Source organism: Rhododendron vialii, chromosome 2a (genome assembly GCF_030253575.1).
Source record: "Rhododendron vialii isolate Sample 1 chromosome 2a, ASM3025357v1".
In the NCBI taxonomy this organism is placed as follows: Eukaryota; Viridiplantae; Streptophyta; class Magnoliopsida; order Ericales; family Ericaceae; genus Rhododendron; species Rhododendron vialii.
Window position 1 is genome coordinate 41,163,385 of NC_080558.1, and position 17,952 is coordinate 41,181,336.

The 17,952-nt window shown below is 36.2% G+C and overlaps 1 protein-coding gene across 1 annotated transcript; it reads left to right on the forward strand.

Moving 5' to 3' along the window:
* Nucleotides 1–5,261: 5,261 nt before the first annotated feature.
* On the forward strand, nucleotides 5,262–17,675 carry LOC131317785 (dammarenediol II synthase-like). Its single transcript, XM_058347422.1, has 18 exons — nucleotides 5,262–5,476; nucleotides 6,433–6,621; nucleotides 7,897–7,986; nucleotides 8,779–8,976; nucleotides 10,020–10,104; nucleotides 10,546–10,712; nucleotides 11,956–12,144; nucleotides 12,814–12,927; nucleotides 13,038–13,157; nucleotides 13,235–13,357; nucleotides 13,452–13,550; nucleotides 13,627–13,686; nucleotides 13,895–13,941; nucleotides 14,037–14,180; nucleotides 14,318–14,495; nucleotides 15,289–15,369; nucleotides 16,158–16,241; nucleotides 17,321–17,675. Exons 1-18 carry the CDS (start codon nucleotides 5,279–5,281, stop codon nucleotides 17,441–17,443), a joined length of 2,289 nt encoding a protein of 762 aa, XP_058203405.1. The 5' UTR covers nucleotides 5,262–5,278; the 3' UTR covers nucleotides 17,444–17,675.
* Nucleotides 17,676–17,952: the final 277 nt, after the last annotated feature.

Here is a 17,952-nt window from a genome sequence, read left to right on the forward strand (position 1 = left end):
ATTGCTGTTGGACAAAGCCAAAATTTTTTGGACGAAAAATTCCAGTACTGAAGCTTTGAGGCCCTGGGACTTGGGTAGGAGTATCAAGTACTAAGGAACCCAACCCACACTAAGTCATTCAAGAAACTCACACTCATAGCCCCCTGCTCCCATTTTGGAGCAACCTAATGAAGTCTAGAACGCACACTTAGAGAAAGACACTCTCAAGTAGTATGTTACTGAGGCATCTTCAACCATCAGCAGGCACAAAACTCTCCTTCTGAACAAGTTTGGCTTACCCTTCCTAATACCATTTGACAACCCACCCCATACAACTCTAAACATCGAATGGTATTCAGCCTATGGTCGACACCAAAACTGGAATCAATCTCCAGTGGACAAATAATTTGTAGGCCCAATTACTGTAAAAGGGATCCCCACCGCATCGAGCCTCCAAATAATCTCCCTGGATTACAACTTATTTCATTTGCATATAATCTCCCTGTATTACAACTTTGGTTGCACTTGTAGCATAGCGATACTTATTCGTAAAGTTTGAAAATGCTTTCAAACAGTATGTTATTCGGCCACTTTTGGGTCAAACGGTATTGAAACACATTTTTTTCAAGAAATTTCACACTATCGATGCTTAACAAAACTCTAACATACATCTTTGACCAATAGTTCGGCAATAGGGCAAACCAAGATTAAGAGAGCAATAAACCAAATCAGTAATTAATGTGACAGTAAATTTGGGGGTTCAATGTGGTACATTTTTCACCATATAACAGTCACATGCAAAACCCAGATTATGAGAGAAATCAACCAAATCAGTAGATAATCAATATATTTAACACATGCAAAACAAAGACTGAGCTTGGATTGTACCTGTTGAGGAAAAGCAGAGCGACCTCAGCCTTGAATAACGAAGACTGGGCTCTGATTTCTGATGTAGTTCGAGGAGAGAACACGGCTATAACGAGGACGGCGTTGGGGAGACAGAGACAGCGAGCTATATACGTTGGGCGTTGGAGAGAGAGAGAGAGAGAGAGAGAGAGAGAGAGAACTCCAGATTATGCGCCCATTCTCCTGCAATATTCATTCACGCCAACAACTATATGAAAGCTACGGTTGAGTCCCAGCCGCCAAATTGGAAAACCGAGTAAACCCAATTGATTTTTTCGTTTGAGCACTAAAAACCCAAGTCGATTTGTTCATTTGGAGCACTGAAATCCCAGATTGGAGCCGGGGGTAGAGAGAGAGAGAGAGAGAGTGAGTGAGTACCTAGCAGGAGCGAGCGACAGAGAGACACAGCGGCTCGACCGCGGCTGGAGATGCAAAGTCGAAGGAGAGGGGTTTTCGTCGGGGGGTTTGATTGAGAGGATCAGGAGGATCTGAGACCACAGTCGGAGGAGTGAGGGATTTTCGTCGAGGGTGTGGCAGCGGCGGCGGTGCTGAACGGTGGAGACCGCGCCTGGAGAGAGTGATTGAGAGACCACGGTTGGAGCAAGGGTCAGAGGTTCGATTGAGAGTGGAATCGACTGATTGTCGATGCGTGAAGGAGATGAGGGAAGGGTATAACTGGATGGGTTTCGATAACATGTAACGGCGCCGTTTCATATTATAAAATATTTGCCGACTAAATATTTAGTCGGAAATTACCTAAATCCCGCCATTTTTTTTCCGCAAAAATTTCAGATTGGCGCAAAAAATTCAGATTGGCGCAAAAATTGTATCATTACCGACCAAAAATTAATTAGTCGGTGATTTTTTTGTCTTGGCCGACTAAATATTTAGTAGGGAATAATTCTTTGAGTCGGAATACCTTGCTGCGTCTAAAAATATATATTAAAGTCTTATAACACATCACCCAAGCCCCACTTGAGATTTTTTTTGCTCGATCTGAACCATTTATCTTCTCTAATATTATCAGTTAGATCATTCTTACTAATATTACAGATGATTTGTTTCCGTTAGACAATTGATCGAACAAAAAATACCATTTTTCTAATGAATTCACGTCTCGATAAAGGCATATTCTAAACTTGATTGAGCCGCAAATTTACTGGAATGAATAATTCAACAAGTGCAAGAAAATCAACAATCTTGATCGTCAAGATTGTCTCGCGATCTTGTGGCTACTATAATAACAAGTACAACATAAGAATTAGTTAACTATCAAATACATCAAACATATATATAGTTAAGGTAACTGTTGAGTCATTTTTTATAATGATCGATCTGAACCGTTAGGATTTCATGTCTTACTTGTTATAGCATTGTCACTAAAATCGGAGATCATTTGGTTTTGGCGACCACATTATCAAAAGACATTTAATGCATTTGGAGACGTTTAAGTGTAATAGTGAACTAACCGAGGCCCACTTGAGATATTTTTTCACAATCGAAATCATCTATCTTTGACGTAATACGAATTTGAACATTCATACCAAGAATGAAGTTTAACTGCATATGGATAGGCACTTAATCGGACAACAAAATTCTTTACATTTAAGAATTTATGTGCCAATAAACAGGCTTCCTTGGCCCGATCAAGCCAAAATTTTACGACAATCTTATAATTAAGAAGGAAAAAAAAATGAGCAGTAGTGATCGACAAGGTTGCATCGTGATCAATGTCGTTGGAACAAATATTTCATTTCTTTTGACATTTTTAAAAAGGGGGAAAAGTTGATATTCCATGACTAAATCTATTAGTTGGGAAATGTATTTGATTTTTTAATTCGGATTAAATGATATTACCCTACTTAAATATATTTGGTCGGAAAATGTAATTTCGTTTTCCATTTTATTAAATTCAAAAAAATGATATTTCATGACTAAATTGAACTTTTGTCGGCAAAAAAGAAAATTACAAACTAAATTTGTTTAGTCAGAATTCATTTTCTATTTTATTAAATTCGAAAAAATGATATTTCACAACTAAATTTGTTTAGTCCGAATAAATTTTTTATTTTATTAAATTCGAAAAATGATATTTAATGACTAAATTGAGCTTTAGTCGGCAAAAACGTAAATTACTGACTAAATTTGTTTAGTCGGAATTAATTTTTTATTTTATTAAAATTCGAAAAAATGATATTTGACGACTAAATTGAGCTTTAGTCGGCAACAAATAAAATTACCGACTAAATCTGTTTAGTCGGAATTAATTATCTATTTTATTAATTCGAAAAATGCTAATTACCGACTAAATTGAGCTTTAGTCGGCAAAATATAAAATTACTGACTAATTTTGTTTAGTCGGAATTAATTTTTTATTTTATTAAAATTCGAAAAAATGATATTTGCCGACTAAATTGAGCTTTAGTCGGCAAAATATAAAATTACTGACTAATTTTGTTTAGTCGGAATTAATTTTCTATTTTATTAAATTCGAAAAAATGATATTTCACGACTAAATTGAGATTTAGTCGGCAAAATATATGTTTTGGCCGACCAAAATAATTTAGTCGGCAATTGTTTTATATTTTACCGACTAAAAATTATTTAGTCTGTGAATGGCTTATATTTGCCGACTAAACAGTGTTTAGTCGGCAAATTTTAGTCGGGAATTGTGTATTTTGTTGTAGTGATGCTTCATCAGTCAAACAACATAGGGGATCATTTGGATTGCAATCCATAATCGAAGGACGTAGCCCTGGATCCGCGAGAATTTCAGTCAAATTGAGTACCACACAACTCCGTTTGGAAAGAGGAGAGCTCACATTTTGTTTTTTGAGAATCACGGATTTCGTCAATCTTTTGCTTTATTTTATAGTATCTCGCCGTATCTGTAAACAAAAAATAGGGTATGCTTCATCAGTCAAACAACAGAGGGGATCATTTGGATTGCAATCCATAATCGAAGGACGTAGCCCTGGATCCGCGGGAATTTCAATCAAATTGAGTTCCACACGACTCCGTCTAAAAAAAGGAGAACTCACATTTTGTTTTTGCGAATCACGGATTTCATCAAATTTTCGCTTTATTTTATAGTATCTCTCCATATCTGTAAGCAAAAAATAGTTTATGCTTCATCAGTCAAACCACAGAGGGGATCATTTTGACGGCCGTGGGCATTATTTTGTTGAATCGATGAATAAAAAACAGTGTATGCAAGAACAAGAAGAACATTCTAACAACTAAAAACAAATTAGCTACCGCAAGAAAAAAAAAATCGAAAAGATTTGTAGGCTTATTTTATTTATCTGTTGTATGACTTGCTTCTTTAACTAATATATATAAACTATAGGTATGTGTCACTCTTTGAAAAGAGTGACGCATAGATAGTTTTTCGAAAAACCTGAGCTGCGTTGTTATATAGATGTATAATTATGTGATATTTTTCCCTTGTTTTCCCCACAACGCCACAAGAAGCAGATCAATCGCAAAAATACGAAGACGGAAACGGAAGGAGAAACAACCCTAGTTTTTTGAGTGAAGGAAGGAGAAAACGAAACGAAGAAAGAAAAATACCCCCACTGTCCAAGCTCCGGCATCCAACGATTTCTGGCGATCGGCGGTGCAGCTGGTTCAACGAGCTTCGACGACGACGATCGGCTCTCTGCTCACTGGGCCGCTGGCGATTTGGGTGGGTTTTGGAAAAAGGGAGGAAAAGGCGTGGGTCTTGGAAAGCCGGGGAAGGGGACAAGAAGGTAGAGTATTATTATTTATTCGTTTAAGTTAAAAATCAGATTTTAAAAAAAAATCTGAATTTTTGGAGCAGTGGGGGCACAGTGGTCCCTTGATAAATCAGCCACGCTGCCTTCTCCAATATATTCTGTGATGGCACATGATTTTCCTTAGATTTGTTAGGAATTTGATGCCGTTCTCCGAGCATAGGATTTTTCTTAGCATGGCATCAAATATAAATAACTTAGAATGGCGTCGTTGTCGTTAGAATTTGATGCCATCACAGGATTTTAGTGTTTGATGCCATGACAGTAGTTTTCTTAGCCCAGCTTTTGTAACACTTCCATTATCGCTAAAATATAAAAAAACCGTCGCCATAGTCCATGTTTTTAGTGAAAATACATCCCATTTCTAGTGACGCTTTGGGAAGCGCCGCTACATGCCAAATTTCTATATACACCTGCTCGTTGCATTTGTATCCAAGCTAACATATCATTTAACTTATGAAGGTCAAGATACTTTCATTAATTTGTATCATACCCTGCTCGTTGCCTTGTTGACTTTATGCATGATTGTTTTTGAAGTTGTTTCATGCAACGTCAGCTACCAAGAGAAAGGGCAAGAGCCATTGAACTGAGTTCGAACTGAGTTCAAAAAAGAAAAGATGTGGAAGCTAAAGGTTGCAGAAGGCCAAGGGCCATGGTTGTATAGCACCAACAACTTCGTTGGTAGGCAAATTTGGGAATTCGATCCTGATGCTGGGACACTGGAGGAGAGAGAAACAGTTGAAAAAGCTCGAGAGGACTATCGGAAAAATAGATCCCGGGTTCGTCCTTGCGGAGATGTTCTCATGCGAATGCAGGTAGATAAAATCTTAAGAAAAAGTTTGTGCACGCAGCAGATCGTACACAGATTTTGACACAAAATGTGGATGGTTCCATCCGGTGCACATTAGCTCTAAAAAATAATACTCCCTCCGTCCCATTTTTAATGTCCAGTATTCCCATTTGGGCTGTCTCTTAATAAGTGTCCATTTTGTAAAGTTAGTGGATAAAAGTGGGTACATTTTCCATTTTGCCCCTAAAAGTAGATTCCATTTTGAAAAGTTAGTGAGTAAAAGTGTAATGATAATGTCTCCATAGAGGGAAAGTAGAGAAAGTAGAGTTAAAAGTTGATGTGAAAGGTGTAATGATGATGTTTTTTTAATAAGTAGGAGTTATGAAGCGGGACACTTAAAAAGGGACGGAGGGAGTATATGGTAGCTCCACGTGCTAGACATATATTTAACTGTTTAGCATATCTTGTCAACTTTCTTAATTAGTCACCTATCTCTATTGACAAAATTGGGAAGTTAGTACTATATTGGGCCTTGTCTCTTGCCCCAGCCATGTTCAAAATATTCTACAGGAGTTGTATGCAGTTTGTAATATTATTTCTAAAATTTATTTTATCCCACATGCGATTTGTGTCACTTTAAAACACCAAAAATATTGTTTTTCAAAATAATTTTGAAATTTTAGTGTATCGTATGAAAGAACTCATTGAGAGACTTTCACAACAATGCAAAAAAATAAAAAGTTGAATATTATATTTGAGAAATGTATGTTCTTTTGGGGTTCGAAAATGGCATGAAATTTGTGGAGGGAGAACAATTATGAGACAGAGGGACTATTTAGTCTTAAACTCAAGTTTTTTAGAATAATTACTTTGAGAAAATTAGTTTTCTTTGATACACCAATAATTAGATTGTGTGTAGAAAATTCTTGAATTGTTTTCTCATCAGTTTGCATGTATTGATCGATGAAACCAAAAACGCAGCTTAAAAAGGAAAATAGCAACATCGATCTAAGCATACCACCAATGAGACTAGGGGAAAATGAACAAGCCAACTATGAAGCTGTTACAACTGCTCTCAAAAAGGCCGTTCGATTGAGTTGTGCAATTCAGTCAAAAGATGGACACTGGCCAGCTGAAAATAGTGGCCCGCATATTTACACACCTCCCATGGTAAGTACTACTTCATATGGTTGCAATGAGGAAGATCCTCAAGTCCCATCTAGTCTATTTAGCCTGTTTGAAGGCCCTATCCATGCCTACTTTGATAATCGAGACCGTTCAAATTTTAGCTCTCATTGAGAATATAAACACGTCGAAAACTATATTTATCAAATATTGTTTAAAAGTTTTCAACACATATCTATGTTTAAAAAGGGTTCCAATGCAATGTTTCAAACTTTATGGTTTTCGTTTTCCACATCATAAATGTGATTCAAGAAAATAATACTTGATTTTCAGTAAGTATGATTGGGGTGGATGATTTGCAAGCTTTAAAAGCGGTCTCAATTTGAGAAACCGAAAACGAGTTGGACCGGATGGTCAAGGCCCTTTGCTATAAATTGTAGCTTCAGACATTGCATTGTTGATTCAGAATTGTTAGCTTTTATATAAGGACTCGTTCCTTCCGTGTGATTCAGAATTTATTAAACGTGATTATAATCGGGCTGCATATTTGAGGGCAAAGAAAGCCCTCTCTAGTGGGATGTCCAACTTGTGGACTATTGCTTTGCCCCGTTCCATACTTTCTGATGTTTATGGTTGTTCGCCCTTCAGATGAATAATATCGTTCCATGCACTTTGACAAAAAAATAAAAAAACCATAAAATTAAGATCTACCATTTGTTTCGAAGAACCAACATTGATTTTGTGTCTTCGTGGTATTTGGTTCTTTCAATGATTGATGTACGTCCATCATCTTATTTCTTGTCGACCGTATGATCGATGCAGGATGTATGCAGACTCGCAGAGTAGAAGAATTCATTTATGAATTTTTTTTTTAAATTTCGTATAATTATTTTAGATTTAATCTTCCATTGTAAAATAATTAGGAAACAAGGATAAAGATTATCACTTTGTTAAGTGGGGGGTTCTAGTTTCCTTTTCAGTTAGAACTCTTTAATTTATGCAGACCTTACATCATCATAGCGTACTGGACACGGCCTCCGATAAATTTTCTCTATCTCTCTTTACTCGTTACTCTCAAAAATCTTCCTCAAAGTCCAAACCGAATAGGAAAGAAAGAGACATAAAAATCACCGATACTTTCCACTCAAATACGGTTTTTCCCATCACACATTTTTGTGGGGCCCCAAACCAAATGACGGAATATACAGAAATATGTGCTGACGAAAGGTGTTGGGACACTATGTGGTAGTGCCAAGACGCAATGAGAAAAAAAGAGGTGTACAAACTCAATTTTGATCAACAATTTATTGGAATTTGCAGCTCATTAGCCTATACATTAGCGGAGCAATCAATACTGTATTAACAGCAGAGCACAAGAAGGAGATGATTCGATACCTTTACAATCACCAGGTAGTAATAAAAAATCTTGCTTGCAAAATATCAAAAAACCAATGATATAGACACAGTCAGACACACACATATCTAAACACATGTGTCTAAAAGCGTCTAATGCATGTGGGTCCCACAAAGTAAATGTCAGACTCACAAACATTGAAGGGTTTAGACACACGTGTCCAGAAATTTGCACTTTCATCTGTCATTCACATTTTTTTATTTCAAAGAGCACCTACATACACACACAGATCCTAATATAGATATGTCTGCAACCGGTGTCTTATGCATGTGAGTACTACACACGTTGAACGATTTCGAATACATTTGAGTACGGATGAGTATAATGTTCTGGCTGTATTTGTAGAAATTTCATTTAAAAAATACTAATATTACTTGCACAGACGTACGTAGCAGACACAATGTACAAATAGTTTTTGGGACTCATCTTAGGTCACACAAAGATGATCGGAGCCCCTCATTTTGTTCAAAATATTTTGTTTATGGTCCTTGTAAAAGACCAGTTCAATCAGATACTCTGGTAAAAGCCTTTACAAAACATCAAACTTTGTCTCAAAATTCAGGCTGAATTCTAAAGCAAAGTAAAATGTTTTACCGATATCCGATTGAACTGATTCTTTATAAGGACCATAAACGAAATATCTTGCACAAAATGAGATGCATCGATCATGTTGGTGGGATTCGAGACGGGTCCCAAAACCAGGAGTATGTACTGCTATGTCTTTGCAAATTGCACAACTCTAGATTTGTGATATGTTGTCTAAATTCATGAATGTTTTTACTATGCAGAATGATGATGGAGGATGGGGATTCTGCATAGGGGGTCATAGCACTATGATTGGCTCGGCACTTAGCTACATTTCGTTGCGTTTGTTAGGAAAAGGTCCTTATGATGGAGAAAATAGGGAAATGGAACGGGCTCAAAAATGGATACTTGATCATGGTGGTGCAACTCAGATACCCTCCTGGGGCAAAGTCTTTCTTTCGGTGAAGCTCTCTAAACCTAGTTCTCTTAATATCTTTTGGCTAAAGTCAATTTTGTGAGTATGTACGAGTATATTACTGCTTGCTAGGTATGAGGAAGAGATAAAGTTGTGTGTATCGGCCATTTAACTCTACGAGAATGATGGCAATATTTTATTTCAATCTATCGAGGACGTACTTGAAGAATATAGCAAATGAGACTAACAACTCCTAAAGCAACAATGTAAGATAAGTCAATTTTTTGTTGATCAAGACAGAAACTGTTAGACTTGTCCCACATTGCTTATCTAAGCCACCCAAACTTGGTTAATAAAATCTAGAGGTTACTCTATCTATTGCCAATTGGTTTTAGGTTGAAACCCTCCAAGAAATCTAACATGGTATCAGAGCTAAGTCTTGGAAAGTCTCACATCGTATGGTCAAGTCTCCGTCACCCGAGTCAAATCTCCTGGTTTCCTCAATTAGTACCTCCATGTGCATTCGGACTGCACGTGAGAGGGAGTGTTAGACTTATTCCACATTGCTTATCTAAGCCACCCAAACTTGGTTAATAAAATCTAGAGGTTATTCCATCTATTGTCAATTGGTTTTAGGTTGGAATCCTCCAAAAAATCTAACGATAGAGGATTTTTACGTAAAATCAAGAAGCATGGAGGTTGTTGGACTTTTCGCAGATTAGTGCCTGGATCAATAAAAAACGCAAGCCATCAAATTGTTTCAGAGTTTTCAGATGAGAGTTTAGAGGTTCAGATATAAATGGAAGAGGATAAAACATGAAAGTGGGTTGCGGTTGATCAGGATGGGTAGTTTTTAATTTCTCATTTACGGCCTTCGTATGTTATACTAGATACCTGCACAAAACTATCTTACATTTTGCATCGAATTCGTTGCATATTAAATCTTAACGCCTAGTCGTTTCATCAAACAAGAAAATGAGCCAATTGGATAGCTGAGCGTTGGCACCATTATCTGCTTGCCTTAGTGACATTGTTTGAAAGAGGATGAATTGTTTAAACATTAAATTGTGTATAGACTCTACTGTGCAGGTTCTTGGAGTGTATGAATGGTCAGGATGTAATCCATTGCCCCCTGAGTTTTGGCTTGTCCCTTCGTTTTTGCCCTACCATCCAGGTGAATTAAAGATGGACTTATACTAGTAACTTTAAATGCACTTTTGTGTCCAATAGAAGTTCTTTGCAGAAGATTAAAGTATGCGAAATATGCGTATTTGGCTTGTTTCGGCATCTATGCACTATGACTAAGACAAGGCGTTAAATGCACACGATCCTCTGAATTTTCAAGCACCGCCAGGAGCACTATTTGTCCTCTTAAGCGACACAACTGATCAAACTCATTTTTTTTAAAACAAAGAGTCGGTGGATTTGAGGAGGGAGATTTGGAGGATTGTGTGTGACCGTTTTAGTTGCGTCCGATTCTCGGATGCAGAGCTTTATGTGGTATTGAGTTAACCAACTTGTTTTTGTTTTTGCAATTCACCTAATTTCTTTTAAACTCTAGAAGCTTTATTACTTGGTTTGGTCTGACATTAATTTCATACTTTGTGTAATTCAGCAAAAATGTGGTGTTATGCTCGCACAGCTTACATGCCAATGTCGTACTTGTATGGGAGAAAGTACGTAGGGCCGATCACAAAACTTGTCAAATCATTGAGACAAGAAATTCACCGACAGCCATATGAGGAGATAGATTGGAATAAAGCACGCCATAGTTGTTGTAAGGTTGGTGCATGAATTCTAAAAGTATTTCAAGCAAGATTTAATGAGAATTACATTTGAGTATCAACTTGGAAGTCAGTTTGTGTTGGATATAATTCTTATGTTGAAGAAGGGTTAAACATGCCTCGAAATTATGTCGGGTATAACCTAAGAACTAAGCAAAGACACTTATAAGAAGGTGACATGTGTCAAACACATACACTTATATGGAACTTTCCGGACCCTTATTCAATATTCGGACATGTATTCGATACAATTTTTTCCTGTCCATAATTAAGAAATAATGATCTCTATTTAAACACATGTCCGACACTCTTTTTGCAATGTTTTTGGTATTTATTTGGTGTCCATGACAAAGACATTAGTAATATATAATCGATCGACACTTCTAACAATGTGATCATCAAAGCAATCAGAATATGACACTATGCTACTTCCTCTATTGTGAATGGTTTACCCCCTACGAAAAATCATGCAATTTGAATATAAATAATAACAAACTTTAGTGCATAATTTTTAAAAATTTTACTCCACATTCAAGAACTCCCCAAGTACTTTAACTTGGTGCAAAGAAATTTTAACAATTATGCACAAAAATACTTTAGCTATTGATCTAAAAATGGCACGAAATTTCGTAAGGGATAAGGAATTTGGGACGGAGTAAAACATGCGATCATTAAAAAAGTCGTTATATGACATTTCAAATGCTATACAAATCCACTTAACGTGTGTACACAAATTCATCAAGAATCTTTTTAAGAATTTCTAACCATGACCATGCCCTATTATTAAGGGGTTTCTCGAGTCCCATGTCAGAGTCCTATATCAGGCTAAATTCTTCATAACTTACTGTACCTTGTCTATTATTTTATTCGGGATTGGAACGCAAACTGATGGTCATACAAATGTACAGAAAACATGTTTGCGTACGTAGTATTGAATGTATCCAAAAACGCTTCTGTATCATACCTTTTAGAGAAAAAGCATATCCATGCATCCGTGTCGTGTAGTGTCATATCCCATTTTCCATCCGTGCTTCTTATTATATAACTAGTAAACAAAAATTCTAGTGATGTAATATACCTCAAGGAAGGAGGACACAAATGCTTCCAATTAAACAGCCGTTTAAAAAATCTCAGTCTTCCCATTTGTCCAGCTCTGCTAACTCTTAATTCCCCTGTATTGGCTGCAATTGGAGAAACTATTTGAACAAGTTAAAGCTTAAAAAATATAAATTTCAATGCAGGAGGATGTCTATTACCCTCACACATTCGTCCAAGATCTGCTTTGGGATTGTCTTCATTATGTGAGCGAGCCAATCATAAACCAATGGCCGTTTTCCAAGATTAGAGAGAAAGCTCTTCAAAAAGTAATCCAGCACCTACGGCATGGAGCAGAAACTACCAGATACATTACTCTAGCATGCATAGAAAAGGTGAGTAACACAAACAGGTGAATGAATTTATTATCAGTACGTTTTGTCCGTTGATACTAAGAGCAGTTAGAAAAGATGTATTTATCTATGCTTTGAAAGTATATTTAAGGCATAAGGTGTCCCTCCCGTGACACTAGTACATTCTTTACATGGGTGCACTTTCACTCCACCTTCTTAATTTCTTATCCACGTCGATATGAAAGTTAGCATGAATGCGAAAGAAAAAGAAGGCCTTCATCCTTTTCAGTAAGCAAAATTACCAAGTTCAGTTGTAATTCTCTAGGCCAAGATGTACATCCGTCTTGGTAGAATAAAAGGTACTACTCAGTGCACAAGAGTTCTGCTGCTAATAAGTCACGATAAAGGCAGTAGTTAAACAATCTTACCACATTTTCTGTACGTACGAAGTCGAACTTTCTAAATGGAACCAACTTTTCAATGCTAGAGTTAACAACATTTGTAATGACTCCATGCATTATGATTCTTAGATGTGAAATTCACAAGGTATTTAAGCTTGTGCAAATACATCGTAACATATAAATGCGGATTTATCCCATGAATCTATCTCCGTAAAGATGTGCTCTTGGTTGTGAATGTTTTCCATCATTTTTCTAGGGAACCAAACTCTTAAGAATTTTTATCAGGAAATGGTTGTTTATTGCAATGTAGGGTTTACAAATGATGTGTTGGTGGGCGGAGGACCCCAATGGTGATGAGTTCAAGTATCACATTGCCAGAGTTCCTGATTTCTTGTGGCTTGCAGAAGATGGAATGAAAATACAGGTCCACATTACAAATTAATGATGTTGGTTGTGCTTGTTCGATTGTTAGTTTTATATGTCAAACATAGTACCGCGCACTACTCATTTGCTGACTAGTGGCTTGGATTGCAGAGTTTTGGCAGTCAATTATGGGATTGTACCCTTTTGACTCAGGCCATTATGGCAAGTAATTTTGTAGATGAATATGGAGATACTCTCAAAAAGGCGCATTTTTACATAAAAGAATCACAGGTATTTTTCTGTATACCAAAAAAGATTAAAACTTTGTACAACTTCAACTTATTCCTTCTTTGTTACTAAATATGAAGGTCAAAGAAAACCCTGTTGGGGATTTCAAGAAAATGCATCGTCACATTACTAAAGGAGCATGGACTTTCTCTGATCAAGATCAAGGTTGGGCTGTCTCAGACTGCACATCTGAAGCATTGAAGGTAATTTAAGTCTTATTAGCTCCACGACACTATAACAAGAAAGATTACTTGAAATTCAAAAGCATGTTTTTCTAATCAACTGACCGTTCTACAGTGTCTATTACTACTTTCGCAAATGCCATTGGATGTCGCAGGAGAAAAAGTGGATGTTAAGCAACTATACGAGGCCGTGGATGTCCTCTTGTACTTGCATGTATGAAAAGCATTGTATCTTAGTAATTTTTATACGTTTTGACTAGAACTGTGACTCTTAATGTGATTTATTTCAGAATCCTAAAAGTGGTGGTTTTGCTATTTGGGAACCAGCAGTTCCACAACCATATTTAGAAGTAAGTTGTTCTCTTGTTCCAAATTCCTAGAGCATTGTATATACATGTAAAACAATAAGTAGTTATACATTACTTTGTTTTCTTTTCTCTTGGTAACTCCAAATTACAATAGGTTACTCAAATAAGACAATGTTTGGAGTCTAATGGAATATTGCGTTTTTGAAGCTTATTTGCTTACTCGGTCTCTCATTTTCCCCCTTTTGTTCAGGTGCTGAATCCTTCAGAACTTTTTGCAGATGTTACGGTCGAGCGAGAGTACGCTCTTGTACTAGTTATTTCCTTGTATTAGCCCTGGAGAATTTTCAATAGCTTAAACAACTGTTATTGATTGTGGCTATACTGGGATTTAGGCATGTCGAGAACACTGCATCCATAATTGAAGCTTTACTATTGTTCAAACGCTTATACCCAAGGTATCGAGGGAAGGAAATAGATACTTCTGTGGAAGGAGCAGTACGTTTCCTTGAAAATAGACAACAACCCAACGGTTCTTGGTAGGTTCATTTTCTTTTGAAGTAACTTGAGCATATGAGAATGCATACATGATTACATGATTTGGGTTTTGCCTGGAGAGATGATACAATGCATACAATTTGTGACCTAATCGAAAGGCAATTTTAAACATTGACAGGTATGGCTACTGGGGAATTTGCTTCATTTATGGTACATTTTTTGCGCTAGGAGGGTTGACTGCTGCTGGGAGTACATATGACAATAGTCAATCAGTTCGTAGAGGTGTTCATTTTTTGCTTTCAATACAAAATGAGGAAGGTGGCTGGGGGGAAAGCCAGGAATCATGCCAACTTATGGTAATTGACCTCTTCTATCATCTGTTACTACCAAGGTTGTCAATAAAAAAAAAGCCTGGCAAAATGCACCGATTTGGTGCAATTGGTACTTTGACCATGGTACCGGGCGATACATATCGGATTTTTAAATTACTAGTCGGTACTGGCTGGTACCGATCATGCATGTTCGCATTTCTTTATTTTTGTTTTTTAGGAACTAATTCCCTACAGCAAAGAACTATTGTACTGATATATTTTGAAAACAGCTAATTCATTCTTTTGTACTTAAGAACTTATAATTTCAGTTTCTCTGATATATGATCTTCATAGTCTCTGTAATTATTGTTTTCGAGTACAAATTTTCACGTCAATTGGATATTTCAAAATTTTAAAACATATCTACGTATGTTGTATTTATAACAATCAAATGGATATATAAAAAATGGAATTTGTAATTATGTACATGTATGCACCCTACCAATAAAAAAACCAATACCAAAACCGGTAGGGTATGTACTATGTAGAATAACCTTGGCTACACACAATGTTGGTTTTGATGTGAAACCAAGCAAGAGAAATAATTGCTAAGTAAAATAAGAAATATATTACTAGCATTCTAAGCCACATTTGGCCTAAGTTATTTTTTAGATTTTTTTTTTCATGTTTATCTATTTTTTATTTTTTTAATTGTGACCATAAGCTTAAAAAAATTCACTAAAAGGAAATCCAAAACAATCAGATTACTTTGGATTGTTTTGTATCTCTACTATCTAATTACTTGGTTTCTATTTGATTATGTCATTCTTAAAAACAGATATACAAACCGCTTGAAGGAAATCGAACGAATTTTGTACAAACATCATGGGCTATGTTGGGTCTTATTTCTGCTGGACAGGTGAGTATTTACTTATTATGATGAATTGTAAGTTCCTTTTTTCATTCAAATTTATTTGTTTAGGGATCTATAGTGCACAAATATCCTTCTCAAGAAACAACAACTTCTTCTTCTTCTTCTTTTTGTGGTAAATGGAGATCGCTTTAAAGAGTTCAAATATAGAAAGTATGTCGTGTTTCATGAAAACCAAATATAGCCCCAAAATATTTTTGGTTTAGAAATGTTCATGATACAAAGCTCTCGAAAGAACTCACCTTGAAAACCAGCTTGCAAGGAAAAGGTACCCAGGAGCTTATAATGTACCTTGCCAAGATCAAACTTAGCCGATGTAGAACATTAATTAAGATCGTAACATACCACCACGCTCCGGGGTCTACCCCACGACGCACCACTTTATAGACTGAGTGCCCCATTTTTGGCAGCTCTGTACCTATCAATTTTCAATCTTAATCCAGCCTATAGATCGCATCGTCCTATTTGCAGCTCAAATCACATCGTGGTGATTAGCTCTAATAGTAAAGGATCTAGAATCTTCGATAGGACTTATCATTGAAAATTGGGGAAGGATGCCCGAGAACTTATATAAACAAGGCCAAGAACTAAGTTGATGCGGGACATTAGGATCGCAACAGCGCATGCGTGGTGAATATTTATTCACGAAATAACTTGGTTTACAATTCAAACATGATATATTCTTTGTAGTAGACATATATAAGTGCACAATATTATTCCTTGTTCATCAAATACACTATTCAGAAATTTATTAGTTTTGGCTTTTCTACTACTAGGCTGATAGAGATCCCACCCCATTGCATAAAGCAGCCAAACTGCTAATTAATGCACAGATGGAAGACGGTGATTTTCCGCAACAGGTAATATTGATTGCCTAATTTTGATAGTTGATCATATCTGTAAGTTTTGTTGTGGAAGATTCTTCTTCTTGCATGATATCTTTTATTTTGTCCTAGGCATCTAGCTAGAATGACCTACAATTAGATTCTCATCATTCGGTCAATCCAATATATTACTAGAGTTAGAATTCTGTCCGTCGGCAGTTTCCACAGCGGAATAGAGCCCATAGAGTAGTCTATTCACGCAAAAAAAAAAAATCAGCTTTATCAGACATAGACATCGATAGGGATATATCAAAAATAGAATTTTTGTTTATAGAATAGTTAGTCTGATTCTATTAGTAATTTTAAAGTTATACTGCTCACGATTGTCTATTAATTTTATAAATCAATTTTTATTTTTGATATACCAATCTATGTCTCTGATCACAGATAAATTTTCGCATGGATATACTACACTACGAGTCTTACAACATAAATGGTTCAGATTACTACAATAACTATATAGTGGGCAATGGCGGAGGCAAAAAACCTACAATTTCTACCGCTTGCAGAAAGAATTTGAACCTAGCTAGTTCTACGCAATACTTTTCCAAAATTACTAATCTCTAAAAAAAAAACTGCAGTTTCCCATTGTGTTCGTTATTGTTCAAATAAGGTTATCTCATGAAGATAAAATTCTTGTTTTGGTGCACTGTCTGAAATGTTGATTTTTTTCTAAAAACACTAGAAATGAAGTTTTTGTTTTGGTTTTTTGTCTGAAAAGTTCCAGTGTTCTAAAACAAGGAATTAATCGGCGATTAATCACCGATTAATAGCTGGCGGGGCCTATCCGATTACGTTTGAGTAACGATTAATTGCTAATTACTAATTAATATGCACCGATTATTTGCCGATTAATCCGATTAATGGCTCGAAGGTGGCCGACTGCCCGATCGACTAGCGCCGAGCGACTTTTGGAACATTGCTGAAAACAACATAATTTAGAAAACAGTTTTAGGAAGATATCTGGCAAATAGCTAGTTTTCAATGTATGTTCTAAAATGAGAATTACTATAATACCATTCTACTAATATTCTTCAAGCTATGTATCATCTCAGGAATTAACTGGAGTCTCTATGAGGAATTGCATGCTACATTATGCTCAGTACAAAAATACGTTCCCCACATGGGCACTGGCAGAATACCGCAAACATGTTTGTTCTTCTATCCCAAAAGCCTAATCATGAACGTAGTATGCGTACAGTCCAACTGCACGCAATGTGTGTGTATTTTTGAATCTAAATAACCAGCAATGAACTTGCGCATCAACGAGGGGTCAAATGCCATGCAAATAATGCGAGTTCGGATGCATTTACAATCTTCGTCGTTGCATTGAAGTACAAACAATGCACGTTCTGTGTATCCGAGTCGCGTGCAAGTTCTATGTAATGTTTGCAATTCGTCTATTTTCAATCTGGCTTGAAAACCTTTCAATAGTTTACGTCACCGCAACTCTTTTCCAGTACTTAAATGAAACTTGGCCGGTATTTACTCTATAGTTTTCTTTGCAACCCCCGTACCAATTTCAACAGAAAGGAACTTTTAGAAAATAAAGGTAATTTCAAACTCAAAAATTATGTGTTTACGCAAATAATTTTCCTACCAATATGGATCTTGTTTGATAGATTTCATTGAGATCTTTTAAACGGTGAAAAAAAATTAAAAAATTATTTTTTATTTTCATTATATT